Source organism: Pteronotus mesoamericanus, unplaced genomic scaffold (assembly GCF_021234165.1).
Source record: "Pteronotus mesoamericanus isolate MK-2021 breed Mesoamerican mustached bat unplaced genomic scaffold, CSHL_Meso_final contig_53, whole genome shotgun sequence".
NCBI lineage: Eukaryota > Metazoa > Chordata > Mammalia > Chiroptera > Mormoopidae > Pteronotus > Pteronotus mesoamericanus.
Genome location: NW_026555195.1, coordinates 4,687,189 through 4,705,870, shown reverse-complemented (window position 1 = coordinate 4,705,870; position 18,682 = coordinate 4,687,189). Strand labels below are relative to the sequence as shown.

Genomic DNA, 18,682 nt, shown 5'->3' with positions numbered 1-18,682 from the left:
AACACCAAGGGCACCTGGTCTCCAGCAGGAAGGTCAGCAGCCCTAACATACAGTAGGTGAAAAGAGAAGGCAGCAGGGAGATCATCTGCTCTCAATAAAAATTCAAAAATGTCTGTATCTAAACCTCTCATCTAGGAGAACTCTCCAAGTCTTCCATCCAGTACACGCAGAAGGTCAGCGGTCTCTCTCCCAGTGATGAGAGGGGCTGGGGAGGGGACCCGGCTTAGTCTCCGATGACCCCACCACCTGGTCTCGGCCAGCCCAGCATCCCAGTGGGGTCCTGGGAGCCAGGTGCCAATTACTAATTATATATTAACGATAACAATCAAAGCAACCATTTTTTTCCAATACCAAAGATAACCCTAAGGGCAGGGAAATGTCAAACTGAATGCTTAATAAAGTTGATGCAAAATGCCCTAGTGGTAAAACATTAAATTTGCAGGCACAAATGGAAATAATTCTAGGAATAAAAAAAAAAAAAACTACCTCACCTTCTTAGCATACACAGTGTGTAGGTTTGATTACTGAATAGAGATATGAAATATGTGCTAAATAATTCTTCTGAACAGCTCATTAGGCCTAATCCATCTCTGATTTCTATAGGCCCATTAATTCCAAATATGCGTCTGCTGATACATGCACAGACATCCACACATGATGCTAAAACGCTGGCCTAATTTCACAATGTAATATCCTGGAAACGGCAACAGGTAAACGTCAAACTGGATATTATTCAGAATTTAAATGTTTATCACTTTGAGATGCAATAAATTAAAAAATGACGAAGAATAATAGACCAAAGAGCGATGACATTTCAGTTAGAAAACACGGGACCCCCACGGCTAGATGTGCTTGCGGCGGGGGCCCACGCCCCAGACACTGGCTGCCACAAACCACACAGCTGCCACCGCCCATGAGCATCCCCATGGAAACTGCCAGGCATCTCCACACAGCAAATACCGTCGGTACAGGTGTTGTCTTTGTTTACGTGAGTTTTAAATGCATTTCTCATCTGCTATCCTTTGTGCTGCTACCATCATTTGTTCCTTAAGTTTGATGTTATATGAGTTCTCACAATCACTCGAGGCCCCAAGCTGCCTCGTTCCGCTCCTTATCCTTCTCCCGCTTTGAGATGGCCTCCTTCTTGCCCTGCCCTTCTTTGAAGAGGTCATGTCACTGGCTGCTTCCTCGGCCTTGACTGTTTGTCCTGCCCGTTCCTGCGAGGCTCTCCCCTACTGTCATGCTCCTGACAGACCACCCAGAAATGCCCCTCTTGCTGCAGTCCAGGGTATGCTGTCCTTTCCCCGTACTTTACTTTCTGGCGTTAATGCTTTATCTACTTACTTACTTATTGATTGACAGCTGGGGCTGCACATTTGTGCAGGTTGGGTGCTGCGCAAGGAACCTGGGTGGAGAGAGCTGAAGAAACATCGCTTCTTCTATCCAGCCAGGAGCCCTAGACTGACTTGCCAGACTGGTGGAAGGGCACCTATCCCTAATTGGTCTGAGCAAGTTGCATGCTGGGAGAGGACGCTTTTTTATCAATGTGTGGGCTACAGTCTCGGCCTCTCTTCACTACAAATCACTCTGTGAGGAGGGGAACTCGGTGCCTAGAACGGTGCCTGGCACGGACCAGACGCACAGTAAGTAGTGCTGAAGTGACACGTGACAGTGCACCCATGTGTTCTTCAAGGTCACATCAAGCTCCCATCGGATGCCAGGTACTCTGCAGCATCCTGAGACAACAATGAAAATAAGACAAGGGCCCTGACCCCCAGCAAACCCCAAGACCTCGATGTCTCTGTTGCCTGAGTTCATAGGAGACCCCTACGCACAACTGCCTTCCCCCTTCCCTGTTCACACCTCCCTCCCCACCTCAGCCCCATGCACACGGGACTATCCCACCACCTGGGTGCTCTTCTAAAATCTGACCTCTGACAATGGCTTTCTCTCCCCATTTTCAACATTTTTAATAACAAGCCTACAAATCACCCCATCTGTTACTTTACTGTGTGTCAATGAAAACACTGAATGTTAGAACATCTCCGCCACGAAAAGTTGCACTAAATAAGAAACCTCCAGCCATTAATAAGCAATGTGTCATCTCAGAGGTATTTTCACTAATTATAGCATGTCTTGAGTTGGCTCCATTGTGGACCTGTGCACATTTACTCCAGGGTAATACTTTTCTTTGTCCCTAGTTTTCACCTGCATGCAGGGTAACGCAGACATCTGACTCGGTTCAGAGATGTAAAGAGTCAAGCAGACGAAAATCAAACCTTCGAAACTTCAGTTTGAAAAGGTCATGGTTCCCTCGCAGAGACGGACCCATGCAAAAATCACCAAAAGTCATGCCAAGAAATTTTAATGAGTGCTTAAGTGTGGATTTAAAAAATACATCCGTGTATTTCTATGCAGCTGAAACCAGCAAATATGGATGATAAGAGTTGAGTTGAATTACACAGGTGAGTGCTAGCTACACAAAGACATCACTCCAAAACCTCGGCAGCCCGCCACTGCGGAAGGGCCCTTTTTCTCCATGCAGAGATCTAACAGACGGGCTCTGGGCCGGCCCGTGCGGGCATCCACAGCCTGGCTGCCTGAGCATCGGCCAAACGGGACACCGGTTCCAAGGTAATTTTGGACATCAACATCCAGATGGCGTAAGGAGAAACAGCATGAGGTAGTTCATCTGGGAGCGTTTTATAGGCCAATCCATACATAACATTCCTATGGGTAGAACTCGGTCACATGACCATACCTAAATTCAAAAGAGGTTGGGAAATGCAATCGAGCTCTCTGCCCAGGGAAGAGAATAAACAGCATGTATTTTTAAACAGCTAAGACTCTCTCCCTCAACTGAACAGCGCAGTGCAGATCGCGTTCTGCCTTCTTATTTCAGAAACAGGGAAGCTGCGACCGAGACAAGCTCATTTTCCGAGCGCCCTGCCCTGAGTTCAGACCCAGCCAGGACTAAAGAGCAGGTCACCCTAGCCTGAGGCCACTGTCACACTCCAAAAACAATAACACTTGCCAAGGTTTTGCAAAACCATTCCTCCACAGAGATGCCTGTGTAGCTGCAGGATTTGCACCAATGGCAGCCCACTTCCTGTTCGAGGTATCGCTGCACAGAGCTCCCCCGGGGCCTGAGCTTCAAAGCGGTGCTGTTTGCCCACAGCAGGTGCATTTCCCGCCTGGGCGCTTCCCAGCCGCATAAAGCTGACACACGCTGAGTGCCAGGCACCGTCCTAAATACTTCGTATCTCACTCCTGGCTCAGCATTCCCATGAGGAGTTCCCTTAAGCAGCAGCAAAAGTGAGGCGCAGAGAGATTAATCCATGTGCCCAAGGTCACATAGGTGGGAGGTGGCAAAACCAGGATCTGACCCCAGGGAGAGGTCTGATTCTAGACTCCACATGTACAGGCTTCAAGTAAAATTCCTTTAATAAACAAGTTTAAAATAAAATAGCAGACACTGAATAATGAGATAAATTTCAAGCTCACAGCCTGATTTCTGCCTAACTCTAGCTTCCTTCCCTTCCCCCGTGTTTGTAGGCCTTGAGCTAGAAACTAATCCTTATTTTCAAGTGTTTATTAGATTTTCCCTAAGACCTCTTGAGAAAGCGGAAATTTAAAGGTCCTTTAGATTCCGCCTTTGCGGTTTTATGAAGCGTGTCACCCTGTCCCAGTGATCCCTGTCTGAGTGTCCAGCTGTGGTCACTCCTAGAAGACGAAACCAATGCTAGGTCACACACACCCCACCTGAGCTCTGAGAACACCCACACTCACGCCAAGTCAAAGATAGGCCTGAGTCTCTGGCTTTCTAATGAAAAATTAATAATTTTCACTATTAATAGCTTGCTATTATTCCTAATAAATTTTTCATTCACTCAGCAAATATGACTTAATATATCCCATATTCCAGGCAGTAATGTCACCTCTATAAATGAGGGCAATAAAGTCCATGGCCTAGCACATCCTACATTTGTGGAAGGGCTAATCAGTAATAAATAAATAACTAAGTTTTCTAAGTGTCGAGGGCTTTGAAGAAAATTAAAGTTAGGTAAGGGACAGAGTGATATGGGGACGGGCATGACTATACCCAATAGTACTGTCTAGAAAGTCTTCTCTGAGAATGGGATCCCTGAGCACAGCCACAAAGGATCCCGCAGTCCAACACTGCAGTGGGTCCCGGAAGAGGAAGGAGCATTTCCTCAGGGAGAAGTGGACTCGGCAGGTTCAAGGGACAACACAGAGGTGAGCTGCACCCTCGTGAGCAAGGAAGGAAGATGACCCAGGGTAGGCAGGCGCCAGGTAACACAAAGCCTTTTATGCCCCTGAAGTGTTTGCATCCCGTTCTAAATATAACTGGAAGCCACTGCAGGGTTGTGACGAGAGAGTGATGTGATCTGATTTATGTTCTTACGTGATAACTCTGGCTACTACTTTGAACATGGACTCTGGTGCAGCAGAAGTAGAGGAAAGAAGACCAGGGCAGGTGCTACTGGGAGAGTCAGGGGAGAGCTGGTGGCAGCTTGGGAGTGTTCGAGGGGTAAAAAGTGGTCCTATTCTGGATATATCTTAAAAGTAGAGATGAACAGGATGTAGTGATGAATTAGATGCAGCATAAGAGAGAAAGAAAATGGATCTATTACACTTTGGGCATGGACAGCTGGAAGAATGGCGGTGCCCACCCCTAAGACAGGGACAGACTGAGAGAAGACGTGTTGGGGGAGGCTGGCGAGGAGCCAGGTGGGGGCTCGTGTTAGGAGCTCAGGGTGTGAGGCATCGGGTTTGGAATGTGCCGTTCTGTAGATCAGCAACGGATGTGCCGCTTGGGGCTCCAGCACGACAGAGACTGGGCAGGAGAGACAGCAGAGGCCCCCAACAGGAAAGGGGCTCTGGGCATTGTGCTCCGGCGCAACTGGGATTTTAAGAAAGTTGGGAAAAAGGAGTGTCCAGCAGTCACAGGGTAACAAGGAGAACAAGTATCAAACCTTCAGGGCTGCTGGTAAGCAGAATAACCCAGGAAATAGCCAAGTTTCAGCTTATGGAAACAACAACAAAAAAAGATAGGACCATTCAGAGAAGAAAAGAGACTGGGGACAGAAGGATTTTGCTAGTGACAGGTCATAAAGACCAGAGAGGAGAAATGTTTGGAGACTCTAAAGAGAGCCTAGCCGTTGGGTCAGATTATTGGATGTGCAGGACAACCATATGGGTAAAAAGAATCTAAACCATGACAGATGGCCAGGGGGGGTCTTCGACTTCTGAGATAGCTAAGATAACCCAGAAAGTAAGATGCAATAGGTCTCATACGAAAAAGAGGTTGTCAATTTCATGCCAGACCAGCCTCCTAGATGTGTGCATACCTCAGAGACGTTGAAGGTCCAATTCCAGACCAGCACAACAAAAACAGTATCACAATAAGTAAATCCGACTCTTTTTATTGGTGGAGGGTCTTGCCTTCACTTTGTAAAAAGGGCAACATCTGTGAAGCACAACAAAGCGCAGTGCGGTACAGCAAGGCACACCTGCATTTGTAATGGAGAGGATGGGAAATCACTACTGGGACAGAACAGCCACACTAAGGTCATTCAAAGCTCCAGTGCCTCCTCCACAGTTGCAGTGGCTCATGTCAGGGTGGGTAACAGGGTGGTCTATCCAGGCCTTTCAGTGATCCTTTACATGTGACAATTATTTAAGAAAACTATAATACGCACGTTCACCAGTTTCCCAAGGCTGTTGTAAAAGTGCATTACAAATCGGATCGCTTAAAATCACAGACACATACCGCCTCACAGTTCGGAAAGCCAGAACTCTGCAATCAAGGTGTGGGCAGGGTGCACTTTCTATGACACCTGAAGGACAGCGTCCTCCATTGCCTCTAGCCACCTCCTGGTGGGTCACCAGTAGTCTTTGGCATTCCTTGGCTAGGAACCGCATAACTCCTGTCTTCAGCACCACATGGCATTTCCCTGTGTGTCAACTATGTCACCACACTGTCATCTTCTTATTAGGATCCATCAGTTATACAGAATTAGGGGGCGACCGTACTTGAACATGAACTCATCTTAAATACCTGGTGGCATCTGCCATGACCCTACTTCCACGTAAGATCCCGTTGTGAGGTCCTGGGTGCTGGGATTTCAACATATCTTTTCTGTTGTTGTTTTTATTTTCTTTTGTGTGGGGCGGGGGGGTGGGAAGTGGCACAATTCAACCCACCATGCCAAAGTGTCACTTTTTCCAGTTTTCATGTACTGTACCTAATGAAATACAGTTTGCATTTCTTACTTTCTTCATTCCATAGGTTCTGACTGGTTAGAATTGTTTGGGATTCAGCTTTCCTGATGAGTACATTTTTCCAAAGATGATTATTCTAAGTGTAAAAGCACTTTTCCATTTATCCACTACACTACAGTCTGTTTGAAAGCCAGACAAGATCAAGAAACTATTTTCACACAGTCATATCTCCCTTTGCCTCCATGGGGCAAACAAAGCTTTGTCTGAAGGATAATTTCAGTTTTGTCATTTTTCCATTTTCAGTCTAGTGGTTGATGCTGTTTTCATTAAAAATTTTATTATTTTAAAAAACCATCAGCAATATTGTAAGATTAATTTATACGTTCATTTCATAAGACAATTCTAACCCCACACAAGCTTTCGAAGCTAAAATATCTCACCCTGACAAGACAGCAAGTTGGCCAAATGTACCCATATAAACCCAAACAATGTAATCACGTGAGACAATGAGATTTGGGGAAAACAGACCATGCAAGATTGAAACTGCTACTTGTAATTTACACCAATTTAAACCCCATGGCATAGGTTGAAGTGAAAAAGACTATTTCTCTGGTTCCATCAGTGAATTGTGGGATCAGCGTCTACTGCCAGACACACTGGCCTTGCCCCAGACTCGCATGTAAGGAAAAGTGCCAAATGCAGACAAGTTTTCTTGTCTACCTTCCCCATCTCCACGCGAGCCCTGAGCTAGACTCACCATGAAGAGGAGATGTGAGCGAAGCGGGGAAAGTGCCATCGGAGAACATTAAAGCGTCGATGGCACCCTTGCCCTTGTTCTGTCTGCTTACGCCGGTGGATTATCATGGAAAAACCAGTCCTCCAAGGAAAAGGGGTCTATAAGTTCTAAATCTATACTGACATTCCTGACCCCACTATTTTTTTTTCCAGATAATCTGGCTCCACAGAATCTTCTGTATGGTTTGTTCTGGTAGGAAATTCATCTTCAGAGTCATGAACTGTCAAAACTTGCTATGCAACAATCCTGTTATGAAAAATTAAAAAATAGCTGTCTTCTCACTCCCCCTCTGACACAAAATAGCTCAAGAAGGTATCTGAACTGGAGAAGACACCTAGGATCTAAACGGATGTGTAAGAGGAGCCCACAGAAAAGTACAAACGCAGGTCCATAGGGAGGCATTCCTGCCTTCAAGGCCTCTCAGAAGCAAGGCACAGCATATCTACCAAAGCGTAGCTACATGGGCGCTTAAGCCGTAACACTTTATAATGAAAACTGCTAGAATCATGAATATTATGTATACATATACATGCATATGTGTGTATGTAAATATGAAAAGAAAGTTATCATTATACACTAAACTTTATGTCCATTATTTCATTTTAACCTGAAACAACCATTTGAGGTAGGTGAGAACTGTCCTTTTTATGCATAGGTTAAAACATTTTGCCCAAGATCACACAGATGAAGTACTTGCATCGTGGTTAACAGGATCCTGCCTGCTAGCCCAGTTCCCTTCTGACACAGCCCCTGTTGGCTGTGAGCTAGCGAAGTCTTGTTTGTTGGAGATCTTTGTCTCCATCACTGGTTTTTCCATTAAACATGCCTACTGCTCCCACATGCAATATGAGATTACATCTTAAACCCAACCAATTCTTGATTTCCTTAAAGAAACAGTTTTATTTGGCCATCTTTGTGGTGTTAATGGTAGCATTTATTTTTTATCAGTATTCTACTGCAGAGACTGTGAACCCATCAACCTGCTCCTGAGGAAGCAAACTGACCTCAAATAATGCAAAGATAATGTCATATTCTACCCATCAGTGGAGACTTTGAACTTGAAATAAATATGCTATTAATATTAATTGAATTTTTAAAGATTTCCCCAAGTGGGATGCCAATGATCCCATTTCTAGGACAACAGAGAAGGAACTGCAGAGGTCAAGGCCCCACGGGCTGGCCCCCTCCTGCCACGGCATCCCGATCCACGGACTTGCAGACTCTGCCAAGAGCTGTGTTTCCCCCCAGATTTGCTCAATGCCCCGTTCCAGTGAAGTACATGGCAACATCCAAGGAATCAACAACTCTCCTTGAGAGAGTCCAAGATGGCTGATACCTGAAGCAAAGGTCAGTGGAAGAGGCCGGAAGGACAGTCTTACTCGGAACAAATTATGAAGATTCTAGGGTTCTCTGACACAGAGGCCGTCTAGAGGCCAGCTGGGCGCCGCTGTGTCCCCACGCCATATGCTATGTGAAACCTTAAGTACCCTCCCTTCCCCATTCCTAAAATATTTCTAGGAAAGATTCTTGTGCCTCAGGACAAGGAAAAACAACCAAACTCACTTTCTGGGAAGGGAAGAACTTGGCAATGAAGAAGTGATAGAATGAAAAAAATCCCTACGGTAAAAAAGAGAACTAGCCTAGAAATCAGACATAACTGGTTCCAAGTCCCAGACTCAGCCACCGTCTGACTGCATGAGTTGGGAAAACACCTCACTTGGCCTCTCAGTGTTTTGGTTTCTGGGTCTGTAAAATCGGAACAGTACTGAATGCACCTTGCGGAGCACCTACGAGGACTGAATAAGTTCCTGCCCACAGAGTGCTTCGGACCTGACACCTAGTAAACAGAGTTGTCCCAAACAAAATCAGAGGGAGAGCATTAGGGCTAAAGGCAGGCTTTAAGCACCAGACAAAACTAGCAGTTAGGAGAGAGCTTGGGAATAAACATTAGCCAATTGCCTCAGAAACACAGGCGGCACGGCACTTTTAGTAGGGGAAAGCGGGCCTTCTTTCCAGTGCAGGCTGCCCTAGGCTAGGGCTCACAGCCTAGTGTGGGCTGGGTGTCAGCACCTTGTCACCCTTCCAGAAAGAAGACCTGGTACATCATGCGAGACTGATTATCACTAGCCTCATACCTGTAAAGCCAGATGTTGGAACTCCCTGGTCTCTGCAATACTTTCAAACACAAGAGGAACATGTCTGCAAAGCACCTGCCCTTGCAGGTGAGTAGTGCTGAGGACCTGGGCCGCCCCTCTGTACCTTCTCCAGGTTCCCTTGACAACTGGCACACTCCCTCTCCTCCTGCCCCATGGTTGGTTGGGTCTGTCGTTTTCCCATTTTAGTTTTTGGCTCCTCAGGCGGACGGAGTGTGCTTCCAGGAGCCTCCCTCTGCAGCCCCATCTGTGCATGCTCTTTTGAGCCACGGTCCACCGGCTGGATGCCTGGCAGGCCCCGCAGGTGAGCACATAGGAGGCGATCTCGGGGGGCGGGGCGCAGTCAGAACAGCACATGTTTCCTGAGTGGCATTGCTATTCTGAACGAGTTAATTCATGAACAATGGATCAATAGTTACACCACAAGACAACCGCGGGCAGCAGACTCTAAACAAAGAGAAAGAAGGATGGGCCAAGATGTGCCCCTTTTTGTCTTGGAACTGCTCATTTCCCTGAGGCCCGCCAGGGGCTGACCCCATCAACAGACGGTAGCATTTCTTCAAAGGTACTGAGAGGCAAGCGACCTGGCAGAAAGAAGGCATGTGTCATGGGTGGGTTCAGCTATGAAGTAACAGGCAACGGATACAGCCCATCCATGTCCTGGACAGAAGGCACTAGCTCAATTGCTGTGTGTATTTGTAACGTCCTCAAGAGCAGGCTCACATCACAGAAGACCAGCCTCTCAAAGCCGCACAGCCTGGACCAGAACCTGTCCAGGCAAGGACACCCCAAGGCAACTAAGGACGAAGGTCAGAGAAGTGCCAAGGGAGGAAGATAGAGATCTCAGAGAGACCCCTTCATTTATTCACACAACGACTGTTTCTTGAGCACCTTCTAAACGTCCAACACTTCTTACACAGTGGAGAATAAGACAAAGGAGGCACCTGCACTCAAGGAAATTACAGTCCGGCTGGGGAAAACAGACCATAGACACATATCAAATGAACGAAAGGGAGCACTTTCGGATACAGATGACTGCTCTGAAGAAATGATTCAGGATGGCCGACCAACAGGAGACGGGTGGCAGTAGGAGTGGCTTATGTTCACTTGAGTGTCCAGAAAGGCTTCAGTGAGGGAGGGGACCCATGTGAACTGAAGCGAAGATGATCAACAACTGTTCATGGGAAGATCTAGAGTATTCCCAACAGGGGGAACCATGAGGGAAGTGTTCTGTGGGAAGAGCAGGTTTTCTGTATTCATCAAAGAGAAGGAAGGCCAGATGTCTACAGCACAGGGTGTGCAGGGTGGGATAGGGGGACAGTCACTAGAATTTTTTAGCAAAAACCATGGGCCAAGTCCTGGGCCAGGTACTGCGATGTGAAGCTGCAGAAAGCATGGCTCTGTCCTCTAGAGGCCACGGAGTAGCTAGAGAGGGCAACAGAGCATCCATCTGGCTAAAAGTGAAATGCCTCATGTTTTATATGAGACAAATAAAGTACCACAGCTTCCAACATCTAGAAGGGGACTCCATGGGCTTTCCCAAGTACCAACACCCCCACATTCTGTGCTATTCCATGGAACAAACTGCCGTATCTAATTCAGCGCCGATCTTGTACGTTTCCCAGACATTTTTATTAACTCATCTCTCCCTCCCCACCCCGCAAAAATATATCACCCTACAGTGGCAAAGCCTACATTCTAGATACATGACAGACATGTAGCTCAGCCTCCAATACCCACTTTCTAGATGATCCCAACGAAATATTTGGGGAATCTATAAAAACATGACACAGATTCATCTGAACTGACAAGCAACCCAAGGACACTTTGCAAACGTCTCTAATGAATGACACCCACACAGTGGGGCCCCTCAGGCTCTGCTGCTCTCTCTGCTTTCTCAGCATTCCCCTCCGAGGAGCCAGGCCCTGCCCCTGGGACACAGGGCTCCTGTCTCTGACCCCACAGCAACCATCGGTTAATGGGCGCCCTGCTCAGCTGTTATTTTGTCTTGTCCACACCCTGCCTTTTGGCCTTTCCGGTTGGACCCCAGGCCCCAGAGTACAAAGTCCATGCCTCATGTCTTTTCACATCCCAACACCCAGCTCAGTGCCTTTCCTGTAAGAACCTCTCAGTAAATTTTCACTGATTGACCACAGTTGTATTTTAAAATGCAGTGGTAGAGAACGTAGTGAGGAGATAACCTGAATATAGGCCGGGTATATGTTCGGCTTACTTTCATTTATTTCATCTGTTCGGTAAACGTTTGGAAGCATGCAGTGCTCACAGCATTACAAGGCATGATCTCTGCTTTTCAGAAGCTAGCTGCTCCCCAAGCCTCATGGAGAAAGAAGACAGAGAGTTAGACAACGCAAGGTACAAGCCGAAATATGTGGTGGGGAGATTACGTACCAGGGAGGAATCAGGAGGAAGAACTCATGGCGGGAGGCTGTTACACAAAATCAAGGAGCAAAGGCCTGAGTCAGCACCTGAGTCAGCACCCCAGCCCGCCCCTTGTGTGAGTTCAGCTGCATTCCCCTCTCTGGGCCTCAGCATTCTCATCCATAAAATGGGAATAATTAAGTCTCGTTCAGAGAGTTTGTGAGAATTAAATGTTGCTATGTATACAAAATGTTTCACACAGTAACTGGCCAATAAGTGAAAGAACACTCATCTTATTAGGCATTACTATTACTAATGCCTCACAACATGGTTTCAAAACTTCCTATCTGTGCAGCCTTGATCCAATGTCAACTCTCCATCCTTCAGTTTCCTCATCTGTAAGAACAGGATACTCATGCCCCCTGCACCACAGGGTTTGTTATTAGGGTTAAATGCCAGCATTGCGAAGCTGGACGGTGGGTGAGATAATATATAAGACATTTAGAATCCTCTCTAACAAACAGTGAGTGCTCAACAAACCTTGGTTAATATTATTACTACTGCACATTCTGTTTTATGTAACCTCACCCTTTTTTAAAAAATATGCATATAAACTATCAGCAGGAGAGCAGAGCGAGTGGGAGACTGCAAATTGTTTGTAATTTTTTTTCAGACTGCCAATGGCATGCTAGGTGAAAGGTTTCCCAATACCTCCACAAGAATCATTAGCATTAATTGGATGAAATAAAACATTTTTTAAAAGTTTCCTCACAGTAGAATCTGCTGCTGAAAGCATTCATTCTTTGGGGACAGGAAAAAATCCTCCAAAAATGAAACGGGTGAGAACAAAGCAGAATAAAATGAAATTAGAGCAAAAAAGTCCTCTGCTGGTTGAGAAGAAAACTACAAGCATCGCCGTCACTGTCACCCAGAGTGACGTGGACCGGGTGGCTCTCCAGGGCAGAGGTGCTGAGGGCCTCCCGAGATGTGATTCTGTGTAGTTGGGCCACACGCTAAACGAAAACAAGAGGCAGGGAGGGAGGAGAGGAGAGAGAGAGGGAAAAAGAAAGAAGAGACCCACATGTACACACAAAAAAGCACAAATAAAATAACCCAGAGCCCTGAACCACTAGATTGTTGCAACCAGAAATCGGGCCATGTGCAAAATTAGCAAATTTTACGTAAACTATTCCTGCTTGTCTCTGTACAGAATGCAGAGCCTGTGTTTGCGAGTTCAAGGGCTACCACTCCAGGAAAGTACGCCCCAACATGGCGGCACTTCCTTGTTCCAGTGCCTCAGAGCCTGAGAAGAGTAAGGGTCAAGGATCTCTCTGCTGAGACAGGAGCATCCTCTGTGCAGGGTGTGTGATGAGCCTGCTGCCCACTTCACATCCTGAATCAGGCCCACGGTCAATGGGTTGACGCCAGGCAGACTCTGGCTCCTCTAGTCCTCAACCTGCAGGGCTCCGCTCACTGGGAGCCTCTTCCTCCCAGCGTCAGGAAGACATTCCTGGGCTGGCACAGAAGGGCACGTGTTCCAGGAGGTCCTTTTCATGCCACGGCTGAGTTGGATCTAGGGAGGAAGCCCCACCACATCCCATGCCCTCCATCTACACCCAAACGAGGCCAGTGTGTCTATGGTGTACGTGAAAATACGAACAAACACTAGTGCCTAAAAGAGACAGGGAGAGGGACCCCAGAGTGAGAGAAATAAAGGAGGTATGGAAAGAAAGATAAGGAAAGAGAAACCAGCCAATACCTGAGCATGTGATTTTAAAGAGAAGACGCTACTAACCCAGGCCCACCCCCTGGCTGAGCATCTGTTAAACTGAGCCCCTGTCTAGACAGTTCTGATCTTCATGAGCCTAGGGGGCGGCCTCCTGGAGACCAGATCATGGCCTGTCCGACTCCCCTCCCTCAGTATTCCTCTGACACCGGGGCTACTGTCTGTCAGGGGCCCTTTGCTGTGTATGTCTTTATCTCCAAATCAACAGAGAGCTGACTACCTTTCATCTTCTCCTTGAAAATACCATCCCATCTCTTTCTAAAATGTTCTCCCTGTGTAAATGTCTCTGTTTATCTGTTGGGGTTTATTCTTTGCAGCCAAAGATGAGGGGCAAAGAGGGCATCCAGAAAACACTACATATTATTGACTATATTGCTTTAGAGCTTCATTTTTGTTTTTCTCTTGAGTGGTCTGAAATCATGGCACATTTGGAGTTCCCATGAAATCCCAGATAGACAGTTGTTTCAGGGTGGGAGACAGTTGGATGTTTAACCTTTGTTCAAAATAGACCCTAAAGAGCTTAGTGCAAGACGTTGGTTTTGGGAAGCAAGGAGCAACTAGGAATTCACTGGGCAATGGAGGTTAGCTCTCCAAAGACAAAGGGGTGTGGGGTGTTTGCAAGCCCTGGGTGGGTCCTTGGCACCCACACTTCCTTTGGCAACGTCCTGCCAGTGTCCCCTCCTCAACATTTCCTACCCTGTGGGACCTGCCTTCAGCACACCATCCGCAAACAATCCACTCTTAGAAGAACAGTCACCAGGGGGCAAAAGAGTGGACACCAACACCAAGAATCTTCATGTGCAATAATGGGAATATCACCACGTTGCCTTGTGGTTAGCTCAGTGGCCCAGTTGGGAAAACTTTATTTAAAAGGGCATATGAAATCAAGATACATGGAAAAATCATTCTTCCCATCCACCTTCTCAACTCCTCCCTCAGGCTCACTCTCACACAATTCCAGGAAGTGAGACTCCCTTGCAATGCCTAAGTCTGGGTTGCCCTCCTGTGAGGCACGTAGCTTGTAAGCACTAGAAACTGAGCTAGCATTTCAGCAGGCAGAATAACCAGGGAGACAGACTGTTACTACTTTACACAAAACAGAACCAAGATTCTTCTTCTCCTTCGCCTCTGGTCCCTATGTAATCCTTAGCCCCAGAAGCCAGTCAGGAGCTGACTTAACACTGAAACTCAGCTTCTGTTCCGTAGGTGAGTTTTGCGAGTCCTGTTTCGGTGAACAGCACCAAGGGAGCAGTTAACCAGAGTAAATGATACTTTCCAAAGGCAAATCAGACTCATGTCCATGACTTCAGTCTCAGAAAGCTTCAAACAGGAGAAGCACGTCCCTGCCCACCAGCTTGTGGCTTGAAGGCCCCCAGGAAAGCTCAGGCACACTCAGGCCCAGGACGAAACTGCGGCTCTGCCAGAGGAAGGCAGCCCGGCTGGCAACTCCCTGCGCCGTGGGCAGAGTGAGGGCATTCGCAGGAAGCCAGACGAGTCCTTTGGGACTCATTAACTTCAGAGAAAACTGTTCACACTCAGCCCCATCCAGGCCCTAGTCAGCATGGCCATCAGCGTGGGAGTGCCACTGTCCTCAATCTTAGGGACTCCCTGGCCCAGCCACCCCTCATGCTTCCCAAGTCCTGAGCCAGGGAAGCCAGTTTTGGGGGAAACAGCTCACCTCCTGAACCTCTGAGAGGTTCCCGATGAGACCGCCAACATTCCCGGGACAGAGCATCCGGCGCATCTATTAACTGCACAGCCCCCAAAAAACCACAGCCACCCTGCCAGCTGCTCCAGTACACACACCTGCACCCCTACCCCTCTCTCCCCACCCCCCACCCTTCAAATCATTGTCAAGTCATTGAAGAATGGCAGCTCCCTACCTGAGGGTGGCGCTCTCCCCCTGCCGGACCGTCACGTTGTCCATAGCTTTGGGGAAGGTGGCATCTCCGCTGCGCACGGGCACTCCTGTGGGTACAAGGAACAGCAGCCTGAGAGACACGACCACGAGGCACTTCCAGGGCAGGAACAGGTACCCACAGACCCCCATCCTCGACAGCCACAACTTCCCAGAACTCCTGCAGCTGCTCGGCACACGCCCCCCGGGCGAGCACAGGAAGTGGGTGGGGTGGGGGAGCGAGCACAGGGACTGAGCTGTGAACTAGCGGCGATCCAGAGGCGCGGGCAGGAGAAAAGCGCGCAGACTCCTCCGAGTCTAATATTCCTCCCCCAAACCCAGCCTCAGCGCTCCAGCCTCGGAGAACCAGTTTCCACGGAGGACATTCAAAGCGGGGTTCCTCGGTGCTGCTTCGGCCGGGGAAGGTGGCCGAGAAAGGGGAAGCTCAAGGCAGGTGCAAAGGTGTGGGCAGGTCTCAGGAGTCCCTTCTTCCCGTTAACAGTTCAGACATGGCACTTTGGAGTGGAATAAGCACTTTGGTACCCGGAGGGGGACAGAGGGTGGGTTAGATCCGGCTACGCAGAGGAGGTCTGCAATCCCTCAGTTCGAACGAGGGGAAATCCAACACTTTCTTTGTAAGTTTCAGTGGAAAGCTTGCCAGCAGAATACAATCTGTAACAATAGCAGAGATGAAAAGTAGAACACGCAGGAGGCAGCAGGGGGTGTGCGAGGAGGAGACCGCTGCGCCGGATCTGGCCCCGGGGATCCTGCCGCAGCCTCCTAGGTCAACTTCCTCGGAGCCGAATTGCGCGCTGCAGCTGCTGCGATGTAGCCGGTCTCAGCTGGGGAATTGGCCGCGGCGGCGGCCAAGGCTGGAGCGGCCGGGCGGAAGGGGACCGCGGCGGCCCCTTGCTCGCTCCCTCGCTCGCTCGCTGGGGAAAGCGAGGCGCAGCCGGCACCGGAGCCGCGCGGAAGCCACGCTCAGCGGCCGCCCCCGGCCTCCGCGCCGCCTTCCTCCCGGGAGCAGCCCCGACGCGCACCGGCCCCGACCGCCGGGGTTGTCATGGCAGCAGCTCCATCACTGACCGCCACTTTCTCCGGTGTCGGCGCCGTGCGAGCGGGCGGACTGCGCGCTCATCCCGGCGGGCGGGCGCGGGGCGCGGGCGGGCGCCCACCTTAACCCCCGCCGCGCCGCGCTGCGCCGCTGCACTGCACCAGCCAAGACGAGGAATTTAACCATTTCTCTCCTTGAAAAACTGTCACTTGCAAATTAAGAAGGCAAAGTTACCACGCGGTTTTAATAAGCCCAAGACATCTTAATAATGGTCACAAACTAATTAACTAGGAAAGGAAAACCCTGTAGTTTGCATACACGCACCTTAAAAATGATCAAATTAATTCCCTTAGCTTTTAGAGTGTTGGGAAGATGTTTTAGAATAATCTCATTTTTATTCAATAGTCAATGCCTACACCACCAACCTCCTACCCATAAAAGCCAGTTTAAGACACCAGAGATTCAATACCACCATTCTAAACAGAGACCTTCCATATACAAAACAAACGCAAAATCACAGAAGCCTCTTAGTGCGTGAAACTGGCAAAATCGCATCAAAATCTTGATCAAGTTCTGACTTACATTCTTTATCCTTGTTTTGTCGACATTAAAAGATGGTAGCCCTGCAAAAGCGCTCACTCAGATGAAGGAGTGTGAGCCTCCTGCTTTATTCATGCAGTGGACTCCCAAGTTTCCTGGGCTTCGCATTCTTGCAGAGCTGATTTCACCTTAATAGGTGTGTTTTTCAAATTTTTGATGCCTGGGGGAAAACTGAATTCGTCTCAGTTCCTGTCACTTTCCCTCTCTGGATGCTGTGGGTCCCTGGGTACCTACATTGTTATTTCTCCATTAACTTCAGCTCTGCAGGAATATGGTGCATTCCCCTTCCTGGTCCTGCCTCCTGAGCATCAAGGAGGGAAGACCCCAGCAACCCAGCCCACACAGCAGGGCTAACACTGCCACCTGTCTTCTCAGGGACTTCGGCCTGCACTCCCTGCCTGCACTGACCCATATCTCCCTGGGGATAGAGAGGAGGCAGTAGGGGCTCTGTTTTTTCCCCTCAACTTTCTGTAAAATCTAAGAAGGAAGGAAGGAAGGGAGGGAGGGAGGAAGGGAGGGAGGGAGGGAGGGAGATGGATGATAGAAAGAATATATATATGCATATGTATATATATGCATATGTTGTCAAATAACAGAAAAATATTCTTTCCCAAAAGCCATCTAGCCAACACCAAAGAGGCAGAATCATTAAAAGGGTCCCAGTACCATAAAAGTCCTTGTACCTCGCAGGTAGCAATCACTACTTTCCTGTAAGTAACACACGTGTTAGGATGACACAAGCATTTCACCTGTCACAACCCCCTCACTCTAGCTGCTTTAGACTGGTAGGGACTGAGGTCAGGTTTGCAGGTGTGGAAGCCAAACTCCAGGGTAGCAAAGAAAGACTGAGTGGGCTGGCTTTTCTCTCTCTAGTAGTTGACCAGAGAGTGATCAACCATGAAAAGCTGAGCAATTTGACACTGAAGATCTCAATTAGTCCATCGTTTGACCAATTCCCCCTACTCTCCTCAGGTGACTTTTTCCGATATTAAACTCTCACGGAAACTCATCTGCAACTTCTGGCCACTGGGGACCATTTGATATATAGCACCCAAAAAATCAATTGTCAACCTACGGCCACAACGAAAGACTTTACTAGCAGCGGGGAAATTGACATTTATGGAGAGCAAAAGACTTTTGTTTATATTTGTGAAAGAAAAGGAAGAGAATCCCCCTATTTCAGCTCCAGTTCATTCTTACAAGTCCTTGTTTCATCTCCATTCTACAATGGAAAGTTGTGGAAACAGGCAATTGAGTGATTTCGCCAAGTTAAGATATGTGATCACAGACACGGTGTGATACATAATATGTGTTTTCTGATGTTCAGTTTACTGAAATTGGGGTTCTTCTTTCCCAAAAGCCCAAGGGCTCCCCTCTAATCATCCATCCATTTTAACCACCCCCAGTCCCCCTCCAGCAACCCCTCTTTGTATATGCATCCTCACTGCCTCGCATGGAAAGGAAAGCCAGCCATGAGGAGGAGAGGGACTTCTCCCATCTTTGGAGCCATTTCCCTGCAGGCTGGAGAATGGCAGCGATGATTCCTTTCATGATAAATTCTAATCCAGGCTTTTGCATCTAATTCCCAGGTAGGTACAAATGAGCATTAGTTTTTGCATCTAGGAATGTAGATAATGACAACAACAGGCCTTCCCAAGGGGCCTACATACATGATTAACTCTACAGTAAAATACTTAGAAATCCATTTAAGGTAGAAGATGCTCTATTAGTACATTTTGCCTGCCACCAGTTCATTATTCTGGCTGGGCAG

At 48.1% G+C, this 18,682-nt stretch overlaps 1 protein-coding gene across 6 annotated transcripts in view; it reads right to left on the bottom strand.

Moving 5' to 3' along the window:
• NTM (neurotrimin) overlaps positions 1-18,682 on the bottom strand; it is a 915,694-nt gene that overhangs the window by 379,413 nt on the left and 517,599 nt on the right. For 2 of the 6 annotated variants that reach the window (XM_054579465.1, XM_054579466.1), the window contains exon 1: positions 15,244-16,185. In XM_054579465.1, the coding sequence (XP_054435440.1) occupies positions 15,244-15,410 (167 nt within the window). In that variant the 5' untranslated portion in view covers positions 15,411-16,185. Of the gene's footprint in view, positions 1-9,177; positions 9,283-15,038; positions 15,173-15,243; positions 16,186-16,893; positions 17,008-18,682 lie in introns of those variants that run through there. The other 4 variants (XM_054579469.1, XM_054579464.1, XM_054579470.1 and 1 more) reach the window with 4 other exon arrangements.